Source organism: Callospermophilus lateralis, chromosome 8 (genome assembly GCF_048772815.1).
Source record: "Callospermophilus lateralis isolate mCalLat2 chromosome 8, mCalLat2.hap1, whole genome shotgun sequence".
In the NCBI taxonomy this organism is placed as follows: Eukaryota; Metazoa; Chordata; class Mammalia; order Rodentia; family Sciuridae; genus Callospermophilus; species Callospermophilus lateralis.
This window is the reverse complement of record NC_135312.1, coordinates 108,066,386-108,093,648: the sequence shown is the minus strand read 5'-3', so window position 1 is coordinate 108,093,648 and position 27,263 is coordinate 108,066,386. Positions and strand designations below refer to the sequence as shown.

Genomic DNA, 27,263 nt, shown 5'->3' with positions numbered 1-27,263 from the left:
TTATTTTGGCCCATGAATTTGGAGGTTTCAATCCATGGTTAATTGGCCCTGTTGCTTTGGGGTTTGTGGTGAGGCAAAGTAACTTGGTGGGGAGCAAAGGTGCTCACCTCATGGCCCAAGAGAGAAAAGAACGGACCAGTTCCCAAAGTCTCCTTCCAGGGAAGCCTCCAATGAGCTAACTTCCTCCACCACCTCCCCTACCACAGGCTAGGGACCAAGCCAATGACACATGGGCTTCTGGGAAACATTTAATATCTTAACTATAGCCTGGCACAATGGTGCATGGCTGTAATCCCAGCAACTCAAGAGACTGAGGCAGGAGAGTCACAAGTTCTAGACCAGTCTCAGCAACTTAGTAAGACCCTGTCTCAAATTTTTTAAAAAAATTAAAAATAAAAAGTTTAGTGATAAAGCACCACAGGTTTAATCCCCAGTACTGCAGAGGGGGGAAAAAGCCTAATTGTAGCATTACTCTGATCAAATTTATGTTAAACTAGACAATGTACTTGAGAACTCTTGCAGCTTGGCTCAGATCTGAATCCATGCAATGATCTCTTCCTGTGGGGTCTCTAGGACCCCAACTATGTTTCTCTTCAGGGAGGAATTTTAAGAATCTGTCATTTCATTACTTTAACTCATTGAAATCAGTTTTTTTCTGAAGAACATTCATTGGATAAACTTAGAGCTTCATGAGGTGTGTAAAGAAACTTGGAATATGGTTTCACTGGTTTAGGGTGTTGCTTTTCTATTTAAAATTAAAACAACTGTTTCAATCCTCTGTACAATTCATTCTTTAAAAGATTGGATAGATAACTCCTAGCTTTACATTTTCCCTCTGTGACAACCTGTATAACCAAATACCACACTAGGTATTTTTATTTATTTATTTATTTATTATGGTACAAAGGATTAAACCCAGAGGCACTTAACCACAGAGCCACATCCCCTTTTTTTGTATTTTATTTAGAGACAGACTCTCACTGAGTTGTTTAGGGCCTTGCTAAGTTGCTAAGGCTGGATTTGAACTTGAAATCCTCCTGCCTCAGTCTCCAGAGCCACTAGAATCATAAGCATGCACCATTGCATCCAGCCACACTAGGAATTTTAAATAACAGAGGATTCGATAGAAGGTATTGTTGACCCTATGGAGCAAAACAGGGAAGGAGAGCACAGCCCAACAGGCATTGCTGGATCAATTGCCTCTGCCTTGAGCTAGCACTTGCTGGAAACCACTGGAGCTGCCACAAAAGCACAATGACCTTGTGCATCTTTTAATTCTAGCCACATGCCTCCCATCAGCATGTTGAACTATGAGATCCTGAAAGAAGCAAGATCCATTATTATCCATGTACAACAACCCTTTCACATCATCATCAGACTTTTCCAAAACATGTTTTAAACATAATAGATGATTAATAAATGCTTATTGAGTACAGTTTAATACTAAGTCAGGCATTTGCTATAAAAATACTAGATGTGGGTAGAGAGTGCATTATGATAGGGACGTGAAAGGAGAGACATCAGATAGAAAGGCAGTTCTAAAGAAACGGCAATTTGGAAGTTATGTTCATATCATAGGTAGTTAAAGATTTAAAGTGTGGTTTTTTTTTTTTTTTGCTTAAAAGGCAGCTTAATGCGGACACATGTTATGATAAATATAACTAAATGTGTTTTCTTTACAGCGCCTTCATATTCTTATTCATCAAAAGTGAAATATCAAATGGCACATGTTCCATGGACACCACCCCACTAATGACAGAGCAGGTGAGTCTCAATAGAGACAGCTGATTTGAAACATGAAATCAAGATAGAAGGAAAACAGCAAATTTGAAATACAGATGAGGAGGTAGAGTTTTCTTTTCACTCATGGTTGCATGAAAGAGCTTACTTATTGTGACTAGGTCTGTGCAGCAGGCAATCAATATTTGCACAGTAAAGCTCCTCAGTAAGCACAGAGGTTTATTTATTTTATGAATGTTAAATGCCTACTAGGAGATGTATGCATGCATCCCCATATTTTAGGATGATTTATGAACTTGTACAATAAGGAAGCCCTAAATTCTGCAGAAGAATGTAAATAAAACTTTAAAAAGCAGTAGGGTAGATTTAATGCAATTCGTATTAAAATTCCAATGATGTTTCTAGTAGAAATAGAAAAAGCAAACATGAAATTCACTTGGAAAAAATAAGAGGTACAGAATAGGCAAAGCAATCTATGGCAAGAAAAGTGATGGCAGAGGCATCACAATACCAGACCTTAAATTATACTACAGAACTATAGTTACAAAAACAGCATGGTATTGGCACCAAAACAGACATGAAGACCAATTTTACAAAATAGAAGACATAGAGACAAACCTTACATAAATACAATTATCTCATACTAAACAAAGGTGCTATAAATATACATTGGATAAAAGGTAGCCTCTTCAACAAATGGTGCTGGGAAAACTTGGAATCCATATGTAGCAGAATGAAATTGAATCCTTATCTCAAAGCAGATCAAGGAACTATTCATTAGACCAGAGACCCCACACCTGCTAGAAGAAAAAGTATGCCCAAATCTGTATCATATTGGCTTAGGAACTAAATTCCTCAACAAGACTCCTAAAGCAAAAGAAGTAAAATCAAGAATCAATAAGTGGATGGATTCAAACTAAAAAGCTCCAGTGCAAAGGAAATAATTGAGTGTGAATAGAGACCTACAGAATGAGAGAAAATCTTTTCCACTTGCACCTCAGATAGAGCATTAATCTCCAGGATATACAAAGAACTCAAAAAAACTTAACACCAATATGATGATTATTAATAATAATAACCCAATCAATAAATGGGCAAAGAAATCAAACAGGTACTTCACAGAAGACGAAACATGAATGGTCAAAAAATATAATATATTTCAATTATTTTCAAATGTTTGTGTTCAAGCTGGGCACAGTGGCACACATCTGTAATCCCAGCAGCTAGGAAGGCTGAGACAGGAGGATCGCGAGTTCAAAGCACGCCTCAGTAAAAGTGAAATCAAGATAGGAAGAAAACAATAAAAAACATAAAACAACTCAGTAAGACTCTGTCTCTAAATAAAATACAAAATAGGGATGGGGATGTAGCTTGGAAGTGTCCCTGAGTTCAATCCCCAGTACCAAAAAAATAAAAATAAAAAATCTTCAACATCTCTAGCAATTAGAGAAATACAAATTAAAACTACATTGAATTTCCATCTCATTCCAGTCAGAATGGCAATCATAAAGAAAATAAGAAACAATAAATGTTGGTGAAGATGTGGGGAAAAATGTACATTCACACATTGCTGGTGGGACTGCAAACTGGTGAAATCCCTACGGAAAGCAATATGGAGATTCCTCAGGAAATTTGGAATGGAACCACCATTAGTCCAGTTATTCCACTCCTCGGCATATACCACAGACTTAAAATCAGCATACTTTAGTGATGTGGCCACATTAATATTTAAAGGAGCACAATTCACAATAGCCAAGCTATGGAACTAATTTAGATAAAGAAAATGTGGTATATATACACAATGATATATTACTCAGTCTCCAAGGAGAATGAAATTATGACATTTTCCAGTAAATGGATAGAACTGGCTACTATCATGCTAAGTGAAATAAGCCAATCCCAAAAAACCAAAGGCCAAATGTTCTTTCTAATAATGTGGATGCTAACACACAATAAGCAAGAGGTGGGAGGGAAGAATAGAAGTTCAATAGAGTAGACAAAGGGGAATGAAGGGAAGGAGAATAGGAAAAAAGGTTGAATGAATCAGGCATAACTTTCCTCTGTTCTTATATGAACACATGACCAGCATAACTCCACATCTTGTACAATCGTAAGAATGGCTCGTTATACTCCACATATGTATGATATGTTAAAATACACTCTACTGTCAGATATATCTAAAAATAACACATTAAAAAAGAGGAAAAGAAAAGCAGCGGGGTGGAGGAGGTCTTGAAGAAGGAATAGAGCAGAGGAAACCAATGAACAAGTCAACAGTATCATGTGAAAGGAGAAATGACACTTATTCTTCCCATTTCTCTTCTATTATCTGGTTCTACATAAAGGCAGAGACAAAATATATAAGAAGTCACTCTTCTGAAATTGACAAATCTAAATTAGTCTGGAAGAGCAAATCTGAATCAAACAGGAACATCCTTTTTAAGAGACTTGATGCGTATGTGTCACTGGCTATATATTAAAGAAGTTATTTTAGGGCCAAGCCCAGCCATGAACCTGGAAACTAACCTCCTGTGTCTCAAGGATTTCCTGCCATTGGCCCAGAGTCCAGTGGCCCACAGCTTCCCTACAAGGTGCTACTTCTATTCCTTACTTCAAAATAAATCTTTTCTTCTCTCCTTAATCTCCTGTTAAACATTTATCAACTAAAATGACTGGTATGGCACTAAAGTTGACTAATAATTTGCTTAAGCATAAGAGAGAAGAGGTTTATTAATCTGTAGGTATCTGTAATCAGGGATGTGTTTCAGGGGGAATGGACGACTTAATATGGGAGGTTCCTAGTGTTCATTGCCCATTTTAAGGACCCTGATAACCAACCAACCAACCAACCTTCAAACAGAGGAAGAAAGTAATGCAGTAATAGAAATAGAAGTTGCTAAAGATACATAGAAGGCTAAGTAGATTTTCCTAGACAAGGAGGAAGGATATGAACAAGCGCTAAGTCTAAAGACACATAATGAGCAGAATGGGTTAGTAGGCAGCCATGAGTTCTGAGCCCTTTCAGTCAGAAAGCAAAACTTTGTTAGCTCATGACAAAGAATTCAAACCTAGTTTCTTATCTCATACAAAAGTGTAGATACAACATCAAGGACACTTTGAGTTTAAGAAAGACAAAAAATTACAGTCAATAGTAGAAGTATTATTATGAATTTGCTCATAGTTTTTCCTGTTTTAGAATACAAGACTAATTGTGAAACATTCCTTGAAATATTTTATTAACTGATTCAGTTCCTAAAATTGAAATAAACAAACTTACTGAGTTTAGGCATTCCATATTAGGAGTCTAAGTTTTTCTTGGCTCCTGTTTCTTTACAGGTTGTTGAAATATACAAATGAACCACAAGAGTTAATGACCTTTGTTAGTTTCAATAGCTGTATCAAAATAGCCACACATTATCCTGTGAAAAATGTCAGTGGAGAACTTGCCAACTGCCAAACCATTCTGAATGAAAGAGGGGACAGAATCAGAAAGAAATGAACTCAAGCTATCAAAATGTGTGGATAGCATGTTCATATTTTAAGGTATGTTTGAGAGAGGAAAGGAAATCACTGGAAATCTTTTTGTCACCAGAGCAATTATGACTTGAATGTTCTTTTGATTTGGTTTCTGCCAATGTTTTCAATAGGCGATCAACACAGCTCAAGATCCCTGTCCTGATTATTCCTGGGTGGATAAACTTCCTACAGTATACCACCGCATAGTGTAAGGAGAGGTTACTTCTTTATTATTCTGTCTCATATCTGGTTAAAGCAGGGGAGCCAGAGTGAAGAGAGATTCCTCTGAGTTCTAGAAGGAGATAACACAAGCTTTGACTTCTAGTTCCTTGGAGTGAGGTTTTCTTTGTCCCCTGCTGGATCTTAGGTACAGAGGCCCATGAGCTCAGCTGCTTCAGGGAATATTGCCATTGCAGGTGACAAAGTCCACATGATAAGCAGGTGACAAAGTCCACCTCATGTGTCAAGACTATGCACCAAAAGTTAAAACAGGATAGTGTAATGGTGCAATATATCAATTGCATTCTCAGTAATGATGATCAAGTTAGGGCAATACACTTCTCTAGTACAGCAGTGCCCAGGATGCCCACCCCACAGTCGGGTGTTAGACAGTTTCAAAATACCAAGATATTGTTGTCAATTATAATGTGATATTTTGTGTCTATGTGAGTCCTACCCTCACTGTGTTGATCACAAGGACTCAGAGAATTAGGTTCCACATAAAACGGTTTTATTTTAGGTGTAAGGTTTTATGAGATTTATGTTTGCTTGTTTTTTTCTTAATTTTTGGACTGACAAAAACATATGAAAATACGTAACAATATACAGCTTGCGTTTTACAATTCATGGCTGCTTCAAACTTTGTGTGGTGACACCTTTTTTTTTTCTTTTTTGGCCTCCAGAATATAAAGCCTCTGGGTACACTGGCTTCTGCATGTAATTCCAGTGGCTTGAAAAGGCTGAGGCAGGAGGACCACAAGTTCAAAGCCAGCCTCAGCAATGTAGCAAGGCCCTAAGCAAATCAGCAAAACCCTGTCTCAAAATAAAAAATAAAATGTGGCTTTGTAGTTTGGTGCCCCTGGGTTCAATCCCTTTTACCAAAAGAAAAAAACTATATATGTATATATTCATGTGTGATATGTGTGTATGTACATATATATTTGTTTATATATGTATATATAAATAGATGTGTGTATGTGTGTGTGTGTGTGTGTGTGTGATGCTGGGCATCAAACTCAGGGCCTTGTTCGTGCTAGGCAAGCACTCTCACACCAAGCTCCATCCCCAGTCTAAAGCTTTGCTTTTAATTGTATATATACTATCTTTATAGTGAAAATAAGCAGAGAAATAAACAGTTAAAAAATTAAATGAGTAAAAGAATGAACAAATAAGCAAGCTGTAAAAGAAATAAATATGTTGCTATTTTTGCCACAGTATGAAATCTTCAAATAAACATTTTTTCAAATATTTTCAAATGTTTGATTTTTTGTTTTTATTTTTGTTTTTCATGAATCATCTTCCCCCACTTAAGGGGATATTTGTTAAAGAAATAAGATTTTTAATTGTCTTATAACTAAGCAGGCCTGGTTTATGTCTTGTTTGTTTTGGGGACATGAAAACCATTTCTCACATGGCTCAGGGATTTCCAATGTGAGAAAAAAATCCTTAATGATTTTTTGTTTTGGTTTGTTTTTTTCCTCTACCTTAAGGAGATGAATTATATTGATTCCTTAATTAAGAAGTATTAAAATTGAATAAGAATTTGATTTTAGGCTTAGGAGGGAATCATTTTTGCCTAAATTTCCTGTTTCATGTTATTACCGTTTATATTAAGTTAAAGGGATTATTGCAAAATAATAATCACCTCTCCCCCAAAATCACTGGCAATCTCTGCTTTGTGGAAACAAGGCCCAATTCTGAGAAATCAGCATGACTCCAGTGCTTAATATGAAACATTTTCTCCTTATAAAAAGGGAATATTTTACCTGAAATATCCAGATTATTGAATTAAGTCAGCACTTCCCCTTGACCATGCCATAGTCAAAGAATGCATAAACAAGTCTGTGGGTCTCAAGAGTTGTTTTCAACAAAAATGTACTTAGTACTTTGTCTATCATAGTTCTGTGCTGGATATTATACTGTGTTTTAAAAAGATGCATCAGACATAGTGTCTGTCCATAAATGGCTCATAATTTAATTGAAGAGTCAACTTTATTTATGTAGACTGTACAATACAATGGAAGCAAAATTCTTCCCATCTTATGGTGTGTAATGACAGCTTATAGCAATAATCCACTCTGACTTTGGCAATTCATGTACTTCCAAAATTGACAGCAGACTGTGCCTGTCCTGGTGCTCATGCCACTTAATACTGCAGGATACTCCTTTGACTTCTGCCAATCACAGAGCTTGAGATAGATGGGTGATTTCTGCTAAAGACCTTGTGATCTGCATTTTGAAGCTTGCTTTACTTATGATTCAATTTGTGTGTTTGTCAGCAATACTTCTCTGGGCTGAGATTCATGGTGAATTATCTTTGTTTCCGAAGGGGCTGCAGTCTTGCAGTGATATCTGGAATACTCTATGGGTCTACATTTGTGCCAATCATTTATATTAAGGACCACAGCAAAAGAAATGACAGCATATATGCAGGGGCAAGCCAGTATGGTGAGAATAAAATATTATTTTACTTTATAAACAAACTCATTGATACCTACTTGTCTTAAGAATATGAAAAGCAATGTGATATAGTATATGTTGATATGTATATTTGATCTTATTTTTTCACTTTTTTTAACATTTTTTAGTTGTAGTTGGACACAATACCTTTATTTCATATATTTATTTTTATGTGGTGCTGAGAATCGAACCCGGTGCCTCACATGTGCCAAGCAAGCACTCGACCCCTGAGCCACAACATGTGCCACGCAAGCACTCGACCCCAGCCCCTTACTTTTTCACTTGTGAATGGTGATTTAGAAAAGTCCTGAAGACTAAAAGTAATAAAGGGCTGAGAGTATTTTCATGTGATCTTTAACATACAAATAGAATCAGCTGTAGTCAGGCTTCATTTCAACTATTGGGATCTTAGCACATCATTTTTGGCTTTCCAGCAAGATTTGGTGATATTTTCCATTTAGATGATCGCTGGGAAAATGTGTATTCTTTTGCTTGTTTTAGAAAAGGCTAAAGTGTGGTACATAATACTTTTAAATCAAGTAAAGGTCAAAGTACAGTCTATTGAGTCAGAAGATATTATTTTTTCAAGCACAGGGTGGTACATGGAAAGGCTCAACATAATGCTTCCTGATAATATCTCACTACTTAATGATAAAATTAATCTCTCAGGGGTAAACTCAACACTGTATGCCATAGCCTTCAATAGGGTCAGGAGCAGAGGAAAGAGGATCTACTCTGGGATTCTGTAATCATACTGAAACATGCCTTACGCCCATGAAATGATAAGGGAATTAAAACACAAGTGAAATAAAATTCTAGATCATATGGTACAGAAAATTAACATGACCTGTGTTCAGATAAGGGAGAAGTTTGGAGAGCACAAGTCATGAGGGAAAGGTTAATGAAGAAGCAGCGATTTGAACTTGACTTGAACAGAGCACACAGACTTTGGGTAGATGCCACCGTTTCCTTCTTCCTTTTTATATTTAGCCTCATATACAGTACTCAGCCGTTTTATTGACTTCTGTCTTTCTTGCTACAAATACTTTTTCATATTTGTATTCTTTTCATTTTTGAAGGATGAAAACTAATAAAAATAGGATAACATAGGATAAATTAAAAGAGAAGGGAAAAGCAAGAGGGAGGAAATAAAGGGAACCAGGAATAAGTCTAAAAACTTTCTACTGCACTTACACACTTGCAAGAAATGAGCATAAATTTGGCTCTCGGATTTCTTGTAACCATGAGGGAAATTAGATCAGGCCTAGGATTCAGTGAACACAATATAAAAAGAACAAATTGTTCAGGAGTAAAGTTGTTCTTGGTACCGGGACATAATAAACAATGCCTCAATAATGTCTTTACACAAATAGAACAGCGGGTTCTTAGAGACCTTCCTTACCACAATTCTGCATGTAATCTGATGGGAACACACTGTATGCCACTTTATTAAAAATAATTCTAAGGGGCATTATTTTTATTTTATTTATTTAACAAACACATATGTATCATCTGTTGTAAGATCTTTGCAAATACTCTGTTAGCCCTGATAGCAATTGATACCATTGTTATCCTCATTTTACAACTGATAAAATGAAGTCAGAGAGACATCCGGTGATTTGCCCAAGTCTCACATTAAGTGCAGAAAGAGGATTTCCATCAGGTAGTCAGTACTTTTAATTGCTATTTTATGTTATTTCTTTTGTGGAGGTCTATATACAGAAGTATCATTCTTGTATGACCCAGAAGTATAATTTAAGATTAAGAAGAATTAGACAAACTCTCTGTCCTTCAGCATTCATCCACAAGAAAGCCCACTCATCTATGTCAAAATTTTAGGTGACAGAAACATTGAATCCAAAGTGACTTTGCCAACCAAAAACCTGTAGTGAACCCATCTGTGTGGCCAGAGTGCCATCTGCTTAACCTGTCAGTAGAATTAGGGTTTCTCAGAGATCGGCACCATCAGGGATTATTACTCCTTTCCTTTGTGTAGCTCCATTTATAGTAAACAATTAAATAAGACTCTCTTTGAAACAACTTCTGGCATATCGTTCTGTATAGTTGTCATCCACAGTGGAGCTGCTGATCTCAAGATTGATTAATAGACCATATAAAATTTGCACCTCCCAGATGTTTTTATCCATACCTCCTCTACAGTTGAGGTGAAGATTTGCTACAATCGCCAGTCATTAGTAAAATGAGGTATGAATACCTACTCTTAAAAAGGAAGCGTTGGGCTGGGGCTATAGCTCAGTAGCAGAGTGCTTGCCTAGCATGTGTGAGGCACTGGGTTCAATCCCTAGCACCACATATAAATGAACAAATAAAATAAAGGTATTCTGTCCACTAACAACTACAAAAAATATTTTTTAAAGGGAAATGTTAACATCACGATCACATAATGTTCATTGTGTCTTATTTAGCTTTCCAAGAAAATAATTTTTAAAAATTTGCTGTTTAGATTTGATTATAGTAACTAATTTACTTTTTAATATTTCTATTTATGAATATGTTTCTTAATATTCTATACAAACACATGTAAAATCTGAGGATGAGCAAATATAATTAATGGTTCCTTTACTTTTAAGGTTAACTTTGGTGAGTTTGTTTTATTTTCAGGCTAAGTGTACTTGGGGTGATTAAAATGATGTGTAAGAGTTTTATGATGTGTATTTTCAGATTTAGACTATGTTTTTGCACACTTCAGTGGCATCTTTCTTACAAGTACAGTCTACTTTCTGGCCTACTGTGTAGTCATGAAAAATAGTCCCAAACTATATCCTGAGGCAGTCTTGCCAGGTAAGAATATAACTATGGAAAATCTCATTACTCTGTGAAACTATCATCCTCTATTCATTTAGCTTGAATAATTGTTAGAGTTCAAAAAATGTGTATTTAAAATACATATGCTTTCATTCTTAAACCATTAGGCACTGATAGTTAAAATAATAATTTCTCACTTAAGAGTTTACTGTAATTCAATTGGAGATATAGGACCACAAGTAAAAATTTTAATAAAATATTTTTAATAAAATTACAGGTTTATTTTGAAGTCCTGATTCATTTTTGCTGAAGTATATCACCTTCTAGAAAATGGTAGAATATTTACTGAATACCCAAAGTACTGTGAGAATTCAGCCAGTATTTTCACTTAAATGCTATGAATTTTTCCCCTTAGCTCTAGCATCATTCTAAATTTCACCTCTTCTTTATGTTTATGGTTCAGAGTAAATGGTTTTGCAGGAAATGATAAGATCCAGTACTTCCCTAGGCCTCTCTCTACTACCCAATTTCTACCTGAACTCCACTTTGGGTACTTTATTTATTATCAACAAAGAGAAAGCAGTCAAGAGCAGAGAAATAATTTGGTTTCTAAATTGACCCATAAAACACAGTTCAAGAACCCATATTGGTCAACAATGTTGATAGGAATGCATTGTTTGTGCACTTTGATGCTCCTGTGGTGTTGGAAGAGTGAATTTTTCAGGAGCAGAGCACAGCTTGCAAATGAGGGTTGTCTGTGTGTGTTTCAGGGTTCCTGTCAGGAGTGCTTTGGGCCATAGCTACCTGCTGCTGGTTCATCGCTAATCATTCTCTAAGTGCTGTGGTCAGTTTTCCAATAATCACTTCTGTAAGTACAAAAATTGTTTGTCCAAATTTTTGTTTTTCAAATCAAATCTATTTTTTCTGAGCACTCTTAGCAAATCATTAAAGCCTGTCATAGTATTTGATCTCTTTAGGAATAAACTGTCCAGATTCAGAATCTGTTTATCTACAACAAGCTCTCTCTAATCTTCATGTCCTTGATTGTTAAGGAACATTTATAATCTCATTTTAACAGGTTTGCTAACTTATGTTTAATCTTTAATATTCTTGCTATTTTTGTTTGATCATTTTGCCTATTATCTTAGATAAATCATGATTTGCTATTTATAATATCAATCTTAGTAAAACAGTTTATAGCAAATGGTTGTATGCATATTATCCCATTTAAATCTCCTGATGTCCTTGAAACTAAAAGTATCAGACACTTCTTGATATGGTGTTCCACTGTTATAAAGGACAAATTTCAGAAAATACTGAGGCAAAGTATTATCCCTGAATGATGCCATTTATCATAGCATACTTAAGACAATTTGCTTCCTCTGATTTTCTAGGTGTCATTTATGTAAAACATAATTTGATACAAAAAATGTTTCCTTAGGCATAATCAGGATAAGTATTAATAGAATGATCCTCATTTTAAAGATGAGAAAACTGAGGCAATAACTAAGAGCATTGGGCTGGGGATGTGGCTCAAGCGGTAGCGCGCTCGCCTGGCATGCGTGTGGCCCGGGTTCCATCCTCAGCACCACATACAAAGATGTTGTGTCTGCCAAAAACTGAAAAATAAATACTAAAAAATTTCTCTCTCTCTCTGTCTCTCTCTCTGTCTCTCTCTCTCTCTCTCTCTCTCTCTCTCTCTCTCTCTCTGTGTGTGTCTCTCTCTCTCTTTAAAAAAAAATAACTAAGAGCATTATCCAAGTCATATGACTAGTGGAAATCTGAATATGTCTAAGTACAGAGTTTCAGGTATACAGTGCTACTATCTGCTGGCAGTGTGGAATCCAGTCCAGATCCACTGTGGTACTAGGACTGATAGATCCACAGGAATGCGTTAGTGTGTCCTCTAGACATCTTAGATTGCTTGCCAGTTATCTTCTTGCCTTCTCTGCTTACTAAGTCATCATGGCAAACAATTTGCAAAAATGTTTTAGTAGCACACCTGTGAAAACCTGTAAAACTGAATATTTTTAAAACATTGAAACAGGATGTGGGGCAGAGGAAGGACTAGATCTCCATTTTCTATTGCTTCTAGTTTCCTCCTTGTTCCACCTTTCCAACTCTATTCAAGGACAGCCTTATTTGCATGCAGAAAAGGCTCAGTTCCTACCCTTAAGGAGTTTATATTCTTTGGTTTTGTTGTTTGGCTGATTTTAGTTTTGGTTTTTTGTTGTTGTTGTTGTTGTTGTTCTGTTTTGTTTTGGTAAAGCTGGATTTTTAAAAACTTTTTAAAAGTAGTATTTCAAAAATACACCAACACACAGCTTCAACAGTTATGAATACAGTCAGTATTACTTAGTCAAGAATATACTTTTAAAATCCCAGCATCTCAGGTAGAGGCATTTCCATGTATCCATTTCTGTATCCATGCCTCCTGTGGGGACTAGATTGTAAGTTTCTTGATAGTGGCATCTCTTTTGTTTATTAGCAAGTAATATTCAATTAAAAAGGAAAGAGGGAAGGAGGGAAACACATCTAGCAAAGACAAGGACTTGTGCTCTAAATCTTGTTTGATAAAAACTGCATCAGTTTATCCAGAAGGTCCAACTTCTTAAAATAGAATCAAACACACCTTGTTCTCAAAGGCTGATTGAAATTTAATTTGTATTAATTTCTAAAAGGAAAAGATACAATGCCAATTTTCACAATAGTCATATGTTCAATTAAGATGCTCTCAGGTAGAAAATACAACTGGTTGTCCTTTGCCAGAAGCAGAGTGTGTACTGACTTTGATCTATACTTGCCCTGCTTTCAACAAAGCACGCTACTCCTTACAGGAATGCTCAGGCCATGTCTGAACTTATATTTAGAAAATCATCAGACAGAAAGCTTCAAAGGGCAGTGACACTGGTGGTATTGTCTTCTACCATATTCTCTGAAGGGAAATGAATTTGGGGAACAAAGGGGATGCAAATTATTGAGCAACTGGCATAGCAATAATGTTTTATCTCTTCTACTGTTTCCTCCATCCTGTCTCTAGTCAGCATGAAGTTGCCTGAAAGACCCATATGCTTCTCATTTGGTTTGGATTTGGAGGCTCAGAATTTTGCATCACTGATAAAAGACAGTCCCTTTGACCTATTTCTCTAGCCCTTTTGATGTTGACTTTGCAGATGCTGATAAACACAGAGTAAAATATTTTTATGGCTTCACTCCTGTGCCAGAGTGGAATCAAACTTTGTTGACACAGTCACTTAGACAGGTGGAGGAGTAATGGGGGAAGACTTTTCAGAATCATTTATTTTGAAACTCTTCTAGAGCTCCTGCTGTGTTCCAAAACGATCATAAACATGCCAATGTGACACATCTTCTCCACAAAGACCATGGTTAACCCCAATTCCTCTTTTGTTCTATTCCTTGTTGACTGAAAACAAATTAAATCAAAACTTCAAGTTTTCATATTGCAGAATCATTCTTTTTCTTCATCCCATTTTCTTCCTTCTAAATTATTTCATTTTTGTCTTTGTCTCCTGGTTAATGTTCTGTCCTCCTTTTATATTCTTTTTCATTATATATATTTTTAATCTTTCCATGTAACCATATTCAGCACTTATTTATGATTAGTGTTAGGCATTCTCGAATCTCTGCAGAAGTAACTTTTTTTTTTAAGTACCTGCTGCTTTCTTTCATGTGCACATTGCTTGCGAGGCCCAAAGAACATGCTGAAATTTCTTCAGTTATAAGACTTTTATGCCAAAGAAAGAAGTTTGTTGGTGCACTTTATCTTGTTAATCCCATTTCTACTGTCTATTTCTCAATAGGAAAAAAATAAGAATAAGCTGTTTGCATAGGAAAATAACTTATTATAATTGTATCACATTAAAGAAAAATATTCTATGGTAAAAAATATTATAGCATCATCAAAATAATAAAAATTTAAAAAAAAATAAAGAAAAAGACTTCTTTTTTTACTTAATGTTACTTGATGTTTAGTTTAATATAAAGTTATGGTTGAGATTATGGGTAGTTTTCCATGAAAATATTTATATATTATCTCAAACTTACTATATTTACATAGAGCACACTTGTAAGAAAAATATTCAACTTAATTAAAGTTCTTATTTTTATTTAAGGGACCAGGATTTATAGCTGCATTGTGGGGTGTTTTCATTTTTAAGGAAATACAGGTATGTATAAGAGCATGTCTGGATTATGGCCAGGTAAGAAGGGTATTTAATATTGTGTTTGTGTTATTTTCTGAAAACTATATGTGACTTCAAGGCCTAAGGTAGACAATACATGGATGGATTGACAGACCAATGTTTAAAATGTTCTAATATCTAAATAGGAAAGAAAATACTAGGTGTGTAATAATTATTATGATTTATCAGGTCTCTTTCCACTTTAGTTGGCTTCAATTTCCCTGAAGGGGATTATAGTTAAATAACCTAATAAAACATAATAGAGAGAAATTTGTTTAGTGTAAAATAATATAGATAAATAACATGAAAGTTTTCTTATATCAAAGGTTAAAATGTCTCTTGGGGGCTAGGTTTATGGCTCAGTGGTAAAGCACTTGCCTGGCATGTGTGGGGCACTGGGTTTGATTCTCAGCAACACATATAAATAAGTAAAGGTCCATCAACAACTAATAAAATATTTAAATTAAAGAAAATTCTAAAAAAAAAGTCTCTTGAGGAAAATGGAATTTGGTCTTGCGTTTTTATGTTGGTCCATAAGCTGTTCAAACCAGTAACTTTTTAGGAAAGCAGTTTGGTAACAGATGGCCACTATTCCCATTTCAAATGTGATAGTGGGAATTATAAATTACATTCATCAAATAGTTCTAGTAAATGTGTGTGTGTGCTTCATTACAAAATAATTTAGAACTTTTCTCATTTACCTTTATTAGTGGAAACAATCTTCAGTTGAGGACTATATGATAATAAAATTGTATAATGTTTTTTAACTAAAGATAATATAAATCCAAAGAATTTCTGCCAAGGCATCATAAACAATATTTTCTGTTTAATATATAGTATCCTGCTACTAAGATTTGATGTTGCTATTCTCTGGGAATCATAAAGTAAATTTAGTATTCTTAGCTGATCTTTAAAATGATTATTCAGTTTTATATTTAAAGCACTTTGATCATTCTAAATGAAATTTTTTTCATTTTAAAGGTCACATTGTGTATGGCTTATTATGTAAATAAAAATTCTTTGCATTCTTGCCAATTCTTGTTATTTTTTTATTGGTTTTGTTTTGTTTTGTTTAATAATAGTCATTCTAACTGGGGTGGGATGGGATCTCAATTCAACTTTGACTCATATTTCCCTGATGGCTAAAGTTATTGAGCATTTTTTCATATATTTATTGGATATTTGCATTTCTTCTTTTAAAAAGTGTCCAGATCATTTATCCATTTTTATTAGATTACTTGTTTTTAAGTTTTTTGAGTTCTTTATATATACTGAATATTAATTCTCTGTCAGATAACAGCTTTCAAATATTTTCTCCCATTGTGTAGGTTCTTTCTTCTCTCTGTCAATTGTTTCCTATATTTTTAATTTAATGTAATCCCATTTGTCAGTTCTCGTTTTGTTTCCCATGCTTTCAGCATCTTATCCAAGAATTCATTGCCTATAACAATACTAAAAGCATCTTCAAAAATATACCTCAGACTGTATAGAGAAGTAACTTTTAAGACCATTGTACCATGACCAATTAGTGTTCACTTTAGGAATGCAAGGAAAGCTTATGATATATAAATCATTAATGTTATTTACTATAATACCAGATAAGCAGAGAAAAGATGGGATGATATGTACTACATTAACCTCCTAATAACCTAGAGAGAGACAGAAACTTTAATTAGTATAGGATTCCATTAAAGAACCACAACATGGCTAAAGGTGTAGCTCAGTGGTATAGCACTTACCTGCATCCACAAGGCCTGGGGTTTGATTCCCAGCACCATAAACAACAGAAAATATATGTCTAAGGTGAAAAAAAGAGGTTCTTTTTTTTTTAATTAATTTTTATTGTTGTTTGTTCAAAACATTACATAGTTCTTGATATAGCATATTTCACACTTTGATTCAGTGGGATATGAACTCCCATTTTTACCCCGTATACAGATTGCAGAATCACATCAGTTGCACATCCATTGATTTACATATTGCCATACTAGTGTCTGTTGTATTCTGCTGCCTTTTCTATCCTCTACTATCCCCCCTCCCCCCTCCCCTCCCCTCTTCTCTCTCTACCCACTCTACTGTAAGTTGAAAGTCAAATATTCTCTACTACAAGGATTATTCAGCATTTTCTAGACAGTTTGTTAAGACAAGGATCGGAAATAAAAGAATAGATACAGAAAAGGAAAGGAAAATTTTATCACAAGCAGATTATATAATTTTTTAAAAAATTAAAAGAATGAGCTGAAATCTAAAGATTCAACAAGATCACTTGATAAGGTTTATGATAGAAAAATATCAATAGTTTTCTAATATACTACCCCTTACCAATTAAAAAGAAGAAAATTAACATCATTAATAACTACAAAAAAAAAAACCCACAAAAATCTAAGAAAAATAACAGGAAATGTGCCAGATATATAAAGGATTTTACGTTACTACAGAAATTTACTATAGGTCGTAGATAATCAGAGTAAATGGGAGACTTGACATATTCCTGATAGGACAATTCATGGTTATAATTAGGCAGTTCTTTTTAATTCCATACAGCGTGATTCCTATAAAGTCCCAGTGGAGCCCTGTCTTCAATTTCCAGAGTAGGTTTTAAAGTTTGGTCTATTATGTATATAAAAATAAGCAAAAAATAAAAATTAGAAAAATGACAGTGCACATTCCATATTTTAAAACATATGCAATTTAGATTAGCTAGGACAATTTTCTTATAAAAATGAGGATTTTTAAATATAGAAATGACTCTCTGCTCTTTTCTATTTATAGAAAAATGATTAACATAAAAATTACAGATATTAAAAGGAAGAGAGAACCAAGCCAAAAGCAAAGAGGAGATTATTGACATTTCTTGGGTTAAAAAAAAAAAAAACTTATAAGTCTCCCTAAAAACAGCATTTTTTAAGGGCTGTCTAGTGGCATTTGTCATTAAGTGCAGATGTCTAATTACTTCTCAACAGATATTTAAATTTTTAAATACTTTACATGCAATTTAGGAAAAATAAACACTACACACTAGACCCAAAATCCTCCCAAGTTTTTTTTTTTTAAGTATTTTTGTTAGAAACAAGATGAAACTATTTAAACTGTAAAAGAAACCAAAAGCAAAACCTTTATCTTTATGGCTTTTAGATCCTGCCAGATGTGTATCTTGAAGTAGTCCTTAGGAAATATTTAAAATTCCACAACCTACACCTGCCAGGACTTTAGGTTGCCGTCAGAGCACCTTTTATGTAAAAGAGTTTTAATGATTTGGTTTAGTTTAAAGCCATCAGTTGGACTTTTCTGCACTTCTGATGCTCTTTTGTACTTGATTTCCATTACTCTTCGGGGGAAGTAACAGACAATTACATTGTTAAGAAAGTTATAGATCACATTATTACCAAAACACTTCAGTCAGTATGTCTACAGTAATACCAATGCAAAGAATTATTCCCACAATTTATACATTAGTAGCTACTCTCAGATGAAGAATGAGATGATCTATTATTTAGCAACTCTTTCAGAAATCAAAGTTAAAAGCTTTTAGCTTGGTTCTTAGAGTGTACTTTCCAGGAGTTAATATTCACTTCAATAAAGGAAAATTTGGTGCTGCCCAACTTTTTCTGTAGGTGACTAGACAGTTTGGGCCGATTCTGATTCTTAATCTTGAAGGGGATTTTTTTTTCCTGAGAACATTATTCTTCTAGCTCTATAGATAATAAAACAGAGCTTAGCAAAGTGTTCACACAATTAAATTGTAGAGTGCTTATAACTGAAGCCCCATTTTTTAAGTTAAATAATCACATCAATTTCTAATTCACAAACCACATTTACAAACCATATGAATGTATTCATTCTTTGAACAAATTTTTATTGAGTGTCTATTCTGCTGCAGCATTAGTATCTAGGAGAAGGTTAAAGTTCTGAAAGCTAAGAAAAAGATATTGGGAAATATCTTGCCTTAGTGCAAGATTTGTGTGTATGGTTGTTTGGTTTGGTTTGGTTTGGTTTTTTAGTACTAGGGCTTGAACCTAGGGGCAGTCTACCACTGAGGTACATACCCAACCCTTTCAATTTTGTATTTTGAGATGGGGTTTCACTAAATTGTTGAGACTAGACTCAAACTTGCAGTCCTCTTGCTTCAGCCTCCTGAGTAGCTAGGATTACAGGTGTGAGCCACTGAGCCTGGCCAGTGTGGATGTGTATTTGTTAGCAGCTCTGTACTTAGCAAGGTTTTGTTTCTCTTGTATAAGTTGTGATTAAACTGACTTCAAGGAGTGAAGATGTTCACAGAGAATCAGATGATTCAACCAGCTTAGCAAGATCTATCTCTGACCATGAAACAGAGGGAATTTATAAAATTTTTTTCTGACACAATTCTTTATAAAGTTGAAAAAAAAGGTACATACAATTTTGGTTGTTTTGGGTTATATATTACTTGACATTAGGTTTTTTAAGAGCTAGTAATATGAAAGAAGAGCTTCCTTGGCAGTCCACATCCGACCCATCCTGGATATCATTTCTGCTTTGTCTAATGTCTGTACACACATTTACCTCTGATCTCTGCATTTTAAGACCTCTAAGGATCAGTGAAGGAGGTAGAGACTAAACAAAAGCCACCCTTTGCCATGACAGTTCCCCTGGGCATCTAGGAAACAAAGTGATGCATACATTGCCAGCCTGGCCTATTCCACCCTGACCCTATTTCCTGGAGGAGCCCAATTAGCCCTTTCTGGGTGTCAACTCAAAGCAAATCTGACAGAAGGGCAGTCAAGACAGAAAATCTCTGCACCCCTTGGGATCTTTGCAAGGGCAAACAATCTCCCTAGGCCTTTGTGTGGTGCATGCCTGACTGTCCACAGGAACCCAAATGGTGCATGCTCCTCACTGATGACTTGGATAGCACTGGTGGAGATGCTTAGGAGTCCAGCTTAGCCCTGAGGATCAATCTCTGACAGGCCCCAGGATACTACTTTTATGAACCCACTCCCTGTACAAGTCAGTCGACAGAACACCCCATTCCCACAGCCTTCCCCAAAGGCTGTGTAGCTTGACACTGTTAGCCTGGCAGACCCCAGTGGCCAGGGTTATCACAAGAGGGAGGCCATCAGCCCCGTTTTCTGCAACTCTAAGCAGTATGTACATGGCTGCTTAGAGTTGCCTCTTCTCTCTTTTCTGTTTTCCTCTCAGAACCCCTGTGTGTCCTCCATGTGACACAATTAAATAAACTGTTATTTTTCCCTTTAAAGAGGAGCTAATAATAGAATTATGTGATTTCATTATTAGAAGATTTGGAAATGATCTAAGAACACATGTCTAAAATTAGAGGTTATTAGCCCTGTCTTACTTTGGACGATCTTGGCCTTAGAGTACTGGGGTTCATCTCCGTAGAATGATATATACCAACCAGCAATCACTCAGAGGGGAATGGCCAGGACAGTGAGGAAGCTTGAAGTCATTCCTTGTGAAAAATGCTCAAAGGAGCTAAACTATTGACCAGGAAAAGAGATGCCTCCGGGGATATAAAATAGTTATTTTTCACTATTTGAGGGTTTATCTTGTGAGAGAGATATTAAAATCAATCGTTCTGTACCCCTAGAGATAAATAAAATACTTTGGCTTAACACAGGAAGATATTTCTTTATGAGTCCAAAAATGGACTGAGCTACACTGGGATGTGGTGCTCCGAGTTTCCCATCTTTAACACCAGTGCCCCATGTCTGGCTAGGAAAGTTAGTCTTCATCATACTTCACACCTGTCTGCGTTTCTTCCTCATGCTTTAGTTTGGTGTCCATCTCTCCATCTACTCTTCATCATCTTTCCCTGGAGGACTGCAAGAGCCTCCTTACTGGTCCCCTTACATCCATTCTGGCCCTCTCTGATCTGTTCCCCATACTTCAAAAAGTGTAAGCTTTACAAAATACAATCCTGATCTTTTCAGCACCCACAGTTGTCCATTCCTTCAATGTCTTCCCATTGCATAATAAGCCCAAAGCATAAGAAGTTCATAATGCTCAAGCAGACCCATAGCCCTCCACCTTATCAGCTCCACTTACCTCTCCTTGCTCCAGTAGACTGTTCTTTTAGTCACTGGGAAGTATCATGCTTTCTCTTACAACAGCACATAAAATTCCTTCTACTTGGAGTCTTGACTGCAGCCCTATTTTCCTGGGCAATCCATCGATACTCATAATTAGAAGTCTAACTCCCCACCTTCCAAACCAGCTTTAAAAGAGTCTTATAACACACTCTCAGACAACCACAATGGTTTCCTATATGCACACCCCTTTCATGCTATAGTATTCCTTTGGGTAATTACTTGATTAATCCCTGACACTTGTAGTATGTGATTAACTGGGTTAGGGCATGCATAGTTGCTGCTCACTGTGGGTGAATTAGTGAGACTTCTGCAAATTTTCAAAAGAATTTGGATTATTACTAGGAGAGGGTAGGGGGAAAAAATACCAGGTGTGTAGAGCAGATAGTAAGATACTAAGTAATCTTGAAAGAATCTGGTTTTTCTGTGCATTTGATTCCAGTTTCTTCATTGCTGTTCTTCTATTTTATTTTGCAGGGTCTACGAAACTACCTATTAATGATACTTGCATTTTGCATCATCTTGAGTGGAACTTTATGCACAGCTTTTTCTAAAATCTAAACATCGCAAGACCAGCAGATGGCAGCAGTGGTTAGGAGAACTCCCTTACTGGACAAGAGAGGGATTATGCTGAGAAAAGTTTCACTTTCATGCAACAAATGGATCTCAACCACTTCTGATTTTTCCCCTCATAAATGTGAAAATGGAGGAAAATTATGTTTCAGTCTACTATAAAAATGAAAAATTCTTCTGATGAACTGTTAATGAGGGTAGGACTTTACGAGGTGACTGAAACGTGTACATTCATGTAGCATTACATCTAACAGTGCCGATTTTTGTTTGTTTTGTTTCTTTTAACACAAAGTATACCTGGTGTTGCATAATCTAGAAAACAGCATGGAGTTCATATACAAAGAAGTTACCATCCAAATTTCTAACTTACTAATGAAGAGAAACACAAATAAATACCTGTGGGGGAGGGGGAGGGAGAAGACTTACCATATGGAATTAAGTTGCAAAGATACTTGGATATTTTGCTAGCAAAAGTAAATGTCACAGTTGATAATTACATGTTTAAAAGGCCATTGAATTATTTTTAACCAAAAAATGATTCAAAACTTATTTTTACTTCCAATTAATATTGTTCAACTCTACATCATCCGCCCATCTTAGCTTAAAATACCTTGATTATCTCCAAATAAATCCATCCTCAGAAAACAAAAGTTTTCCACCATTGAGGATATGTACAAAATGTAACACATGTATACATAAGTACACACACAGATGCCTTTTTAACTGCACACCTATGCATATGTGCAGTTATGAATATGGGGGAATTCTAGAGTTGGTAAAGTAAGGTTCTAGCTTATTGGGGAAATTTAAAGGGACCAACACTCATTTACAATATTTTTTTTTCTAAAATATACTTATCTGAAATCATTTTAAATGGAGGCTTTCTGTTTTATTCCTGTTTAAACTAGTGGTTTCCAATAGACCACTGGAAAGAAAATGATATGGCAATAGTTTTATTTATTTAGGAAAATGGAAATAGAATTACTAATACAATGTTCATTGACATGGTTTTCAAACCCTTAACACAATAGAACTACTGTTCAAATGTAAATTTCACCTGCTCCCACCTGATAACACATTATTTTTTGTGTGTGCTAGAGAAACAGAACAACATTCTGTATGAGTGCATAAACTCGGAAGACAACCTGCACCAGTTTAAATTCTACATCTGCTTCATTTTAATCATTTGATTTTGGACGAGTTCCCAAGCTCATTGTTATCAAATTCCTTATTTGCAAAGTGGGGTTAATGGTAGTACCTGTCTCACATGACTAGTATACAGTTACAATCTGTAATGTTTGTGAGTTCCTGGTATTTGGCAAGCACTATATAATTGTTCGCTATTAAATGTTATTTGAAGGGAAAATGTCTACAAATTGGAAAACTTTTAAGAGCTACTATCTTTATTAACCTCCATCCAATTACCTTTTGTTCCTCCATTTGAAAAAGGACACTGGAGTCCCTATATAATTATTGAACTGCTAATATAAATAAATATTTGATTATTAACTCCTTAAGCCCATTTTAATTTTAACCTGTCATTAAATTATGCTGATAACTTTTAAATAAATTAACATGATAAAAAACTATTTTTATTCTTTAAATATATTTGAAAAAAAATTTTATTGGACAGTTTTAATTATTTTGTAGTTGAGATTGTGAACTTGTATGCAAAATTTTAAGCATGAAATAATTGCAGAAGAAAAATGGGTGGAAAAGAAGACAATTTATTATATACTGCTGTACTGTCTGCTGCCATACAAGACCTGTAGTGTTAATAAGAATTGTATACCAAAAAAAAAAAAAAAAAAAAAAAAAACCCAAGTCTTTTCAAAATGATAGCCAAAAGGCTTACAGTTTAGAAGTTAGTCTAAATGGACAATTGCAAAATCCCCTCTGTTTGTTCACCTAGGGAAGTGAATGCCTAACTCTCTTGCAGTTTTGAGGATTTATTTTGCATTGACCAGTATAGCCAAATTCTTGTGTTGAACTTTTTATAGCTTGGTCTTCTTACTTTATCTCAAATGGTAACCTTTATAATAGAGCCCCTGCCATGTTGTGTATACAGACGGTACTACACTAAGTAGAAGTAGCAGCCCCTGAGCAACCCAGCCTTCTTTTATTCCTATTGTACTGATATAACCTAGAGTTACTGACTACTAAGCCTGTTCTTGTCAATATTGAAAAACATGTAAAGTGAAGAATCCCATACTATAGATCTGTGGGTGGACCATGATCCATGATGTCATTTAGGTAAATTATCAATAAACAAAATAATATATACTTTATATAAATCCTTATGCTAAAAGTAGAATATACATATATTACTCGTATTGTGCCTAATTAATAAATTAAAATTTGTCACGGTATATATGTACAAGAAAAAACATACTGTATGTAAAGTTGGGTATTGCCCATGGTTTCTGGCATCTTCCAGAAATCTTAGAACATGTTCCTTATTGATAAGAGGAGAATATTGTATTTTGAAATTAGACAATATTCTATATTACATTCCTAGAGGAAAAAAAAAGAAAGTAAAAGAATGGATAATTCATTGAACTTTACAAATTTTTAAGGAGGTCAAAGGAAATACTTTAATCTTTGTTTAAGTGGATTTCATTTGGCAAGAAAAAAAATAATAATAATTATAGCCAGGTACGGTGGCACACACCTGTAATCCCAGCAGCTAGGGAGGCTGAGGCAGGAGGATCATGAGTTCAAAGTCAGCCTCAGCAAAAGTAAGGCGCTAAGCAACTCAGTGAGACCCTGTCTCTAAATAAAATACGAAATAGGGCTGAGGATATGGCTCAGTGGTCAAGTGCCCCTAAATTCAATCCCCAGTACAAAATAATAATAATAATAATAATAATAATAATAATAACTAAACTTTCTCCTTTTTTTTTTTTTTTTTTGGTTCAGAGCACTTAACTTGCCAATGCTAAATCATATCCAAAAGGTTGGTGGCTAGATCTGTTTTCATGGCCTTAAGAGAAATTAATATTTATTTATAAGCTATAAGATTTCTAACACAGTTCATATTGACAAGATTTCATGAAAGCAAACATAAATCCCAATTTCTAAATGGAGATTTTCCCATAAGACCTAAAGAAATGAATCACTAGAAGGGAAGGTGAGACTCATTCCTAGGTGGAGAAGATGGGCCAGACACTGACTGATTGCAGCATCCACATGGGAGTCCAAGACCCTCATAGGTTCTCCTGAGACTCAGATCATGTTTTTGTGTTTACAAGGTACTTGTAAACCCATTATCACTTGGCATAATTCACATAACTAAAGATTTTATAAACTTCCCTTTCACTTATAAAATTTTGATTGTATAAATTCAATTTTTTTCCAACAAAGTCTCTATCATCTTCCTGTTCCCCAAAAATATATGAGCATCATATCAATTCCATATGTATAGGAGAGCTAGAATTACTTGGGAACTCCTTGAGAGAAGTTGTTTTATTCATCTTTATATCTCAAAACCTAGCACAGTGCATGAGAAAAGTGGAAAAAAATTGGATTTTTTTGTTATTTCTTTGTTTTTCCATCGAAGAACATCTTATCATTATCTGTTATAGTTTGTTTATGGTTTAATTGTTTCCTGTCCAAAGGTTCGTGTATTGGAAAATTGGTCCCCAAAGTGGAGCTGATGAGGGGTAACTGAACATTTAAGAAGTGGAGCCTAACGGGAGCTCTTTAGATCATGGAGGATGCAGAGTAGTTCTGGTGGGATCCCTCAGTAGTTCTCACGAGAGGACTATTATAAAAGTATGAGTCTGCCCCTGCCTTCTTCTCTCTGCTTTTCAGCTCAAGATCTGACTATCTGCTCAAATACACATTCCCACCACAGCCTTCTGCCACCTGCCATCAGGTGACACAGCCAAAGGGCATCCCTCATCCCAGAGTCTGTGCTATGCTGTTTAGTCTAGTTCTGATAGTTCTAAAAAATATATTTCTAGTAGAAATTACAAGACACTTCATATTTTCTAATCCTGATGTTTTTCATTTCTTTTTCTTGCTTTATTCCCCTATCAATGCCCTTCACTGCTATTTAAATAAAAATGACAATGGGGACCCCATTCAGATGAAGGATATTGTCTTCTGTTTGTAGTTTACTGAGTTTTTATCATGAATGGGTGTTACATGTTGTGAAGTTTTCATCATTCATTGAGATACTACGTTAGTCGGCTTTCCATTACTATATACAAATACCAGATAGAATTAACTTATAAAGAGAAAAAGGTACTTTGGCTCACAGTTTAGAGGTTCCAGTTCATGATTAGGTTGACAATTGCTTTTAGACCTCTATTTGTGGGTACAAGATGGCAATTGCAGGGAGATTGTGACAGAGCTAAACTGTCATGAGGGTGAAGCAAAAGTGAGGGTGGGGCCAGGGTCTCACCATCCTCTTCAAGGACACGTCCCCCCATAGACACCACTGTGGCTTAGCCTGCTGTGTGCCCTGGAACTCAGATGCCTTCGGTAGTATAAGTGAGTTTGTTTGGTTTTTTGAATTTGGGGTTTTTGTTTTGGTTTGGTTTGGTTTTTTGCTTTTGCTATCATGAGTCAGAACTCTTCTAAGCTCTTGGACTTTGTGGGGACTGTTTCCATCTGTTCCTTTCCTGGGGAGTTGTTTGTCCAGTCTCTAGCATTTTGCTCCCATACATGGCTGGTCATTAGTCAACTAAAATTTTGAGAAGCCCACTGCAAAGCCCTGGAGCTCTGTCTCTGCACCCTCCTTTCTCTCCTTCCCTCGCCCCACACTCACTCTAGTTCTGTAAGGGGACAGATAGGTGAGGAAGGTGGGAACACAAGGTTAAGAGAATAACTCTATAAAATAGGCCCACTGTGCTGGGCACCATGGCACATGCCTGTAATCCCAGCTACTCAGGAGGCTGAGGCAGGAGGATCATGAGTTCAAAGCCAGCTCAGTAATAGTGAGGCGCTCAGCAACTCAGTGAGACCCTGTCTCTAAATAAAATAAAAAATAGGGCTGGAGATGTGACTCAGTGGTGAGGTGCCCTTGAGTTCAATCCCCAGTACCAAAAAGAACAGTCCCACCATACTGACCCCCTACAGGCTTTCTTAGTCAAAAAGCAATCTTCCTGCAGCCCCACCTGGCCTAGGCAGATACAAAGGTCAAGTAGACAGTAGGTAATGAATGATGGGATCTAAAGAAACTGAGGACTGGTTATCAAAGACAACAACAATGGGTTATTAACCTCCATGATCATGCTCCTGGGCACTCTGGGTTGCTAAAAATTAGCTTCTTGTCCCTGCCCTTGGTAACATATATGGGGAAGAAAGAGAATGCAATAATTAAAAGAGGGATTCTTGGGTCTATAAAAGAGAAAGACCCATCCTCTCCCACAGACACCCAGCTCTGGGCCCTTTTTTCTCCAGATAAATCCGTCTCTGTCCTTAATAAAACTTGCTTTCTATACTTGCCTCAGCATTTCTTGGGGTTTTATTTTCAACACCAGGGAACAAGGACCCATTCCTGATCTCTAAGACCGGTATCAGGATTTATGTATCCTACCTGCCTTGGCCTTCCCTAATTCTCAACTCGTGTGGATTTATCACCTCTGTTTGTGTTCTTTCTTTTTGTACTTATATAAAATGTATTAATGTAAAATCCTGTTTATATTACTCATTTTTTAAATTTCTTCAAAGTAACAGAAGACATCTGGTTTCTATT

General features: G+C 35.7%; 1 protein-coding gene across 2 annotated transcripts in view; it reads left to right on the top strand.

The window, feature by feature from the left end:
- Tmem144 (transmembrane protein 144) overlaps positions 1 to 23,106 on the top strand; it is a 34,219-nt gene extending 11,113 nt beyond the window's left edge. The window contains exons 6-12 of one of the 2 annotated variants that reach the window (XM_076864164.2): positions 1,683 to 1,764; positions 5,388 to 5,464; positions 7,805 to 7,923; positions 10,618 to 10,737; positions 11,472 to 11,569; positions 14,835 to 14,888; positions 21,464 to 23,106. In XM_076864164.2, the coding sequence (XP_076720279.1) occupies positions 1,683 to 1,764; positions 5,388 to 5,464; positions 7,805 to 7,923; positions 10,618 to 10,737; positions 11,472 to 11,569; positions 14,835 to 14,888; positions 21,464 to 21,547 (634 nt within the window). In that variant the 3' untranslated portion in view covers positions 21,548 to 23,106. The remainder of the gene's footprint in view (positions 1 to 1,682; positions 1,765 to 5,387; positions 5,465 to 7,804; positions 7,924 to 10,617; positions 10,738 to 11,471; positions 11,570 to 14,834; positions 14,889 to 21,463) is intronic. The other variant, XM_076864165.2, reaches the window with a different exon arrangement.
- Positions 23,107 to 27,263: the final 4,157 nt, after the last annotated feature.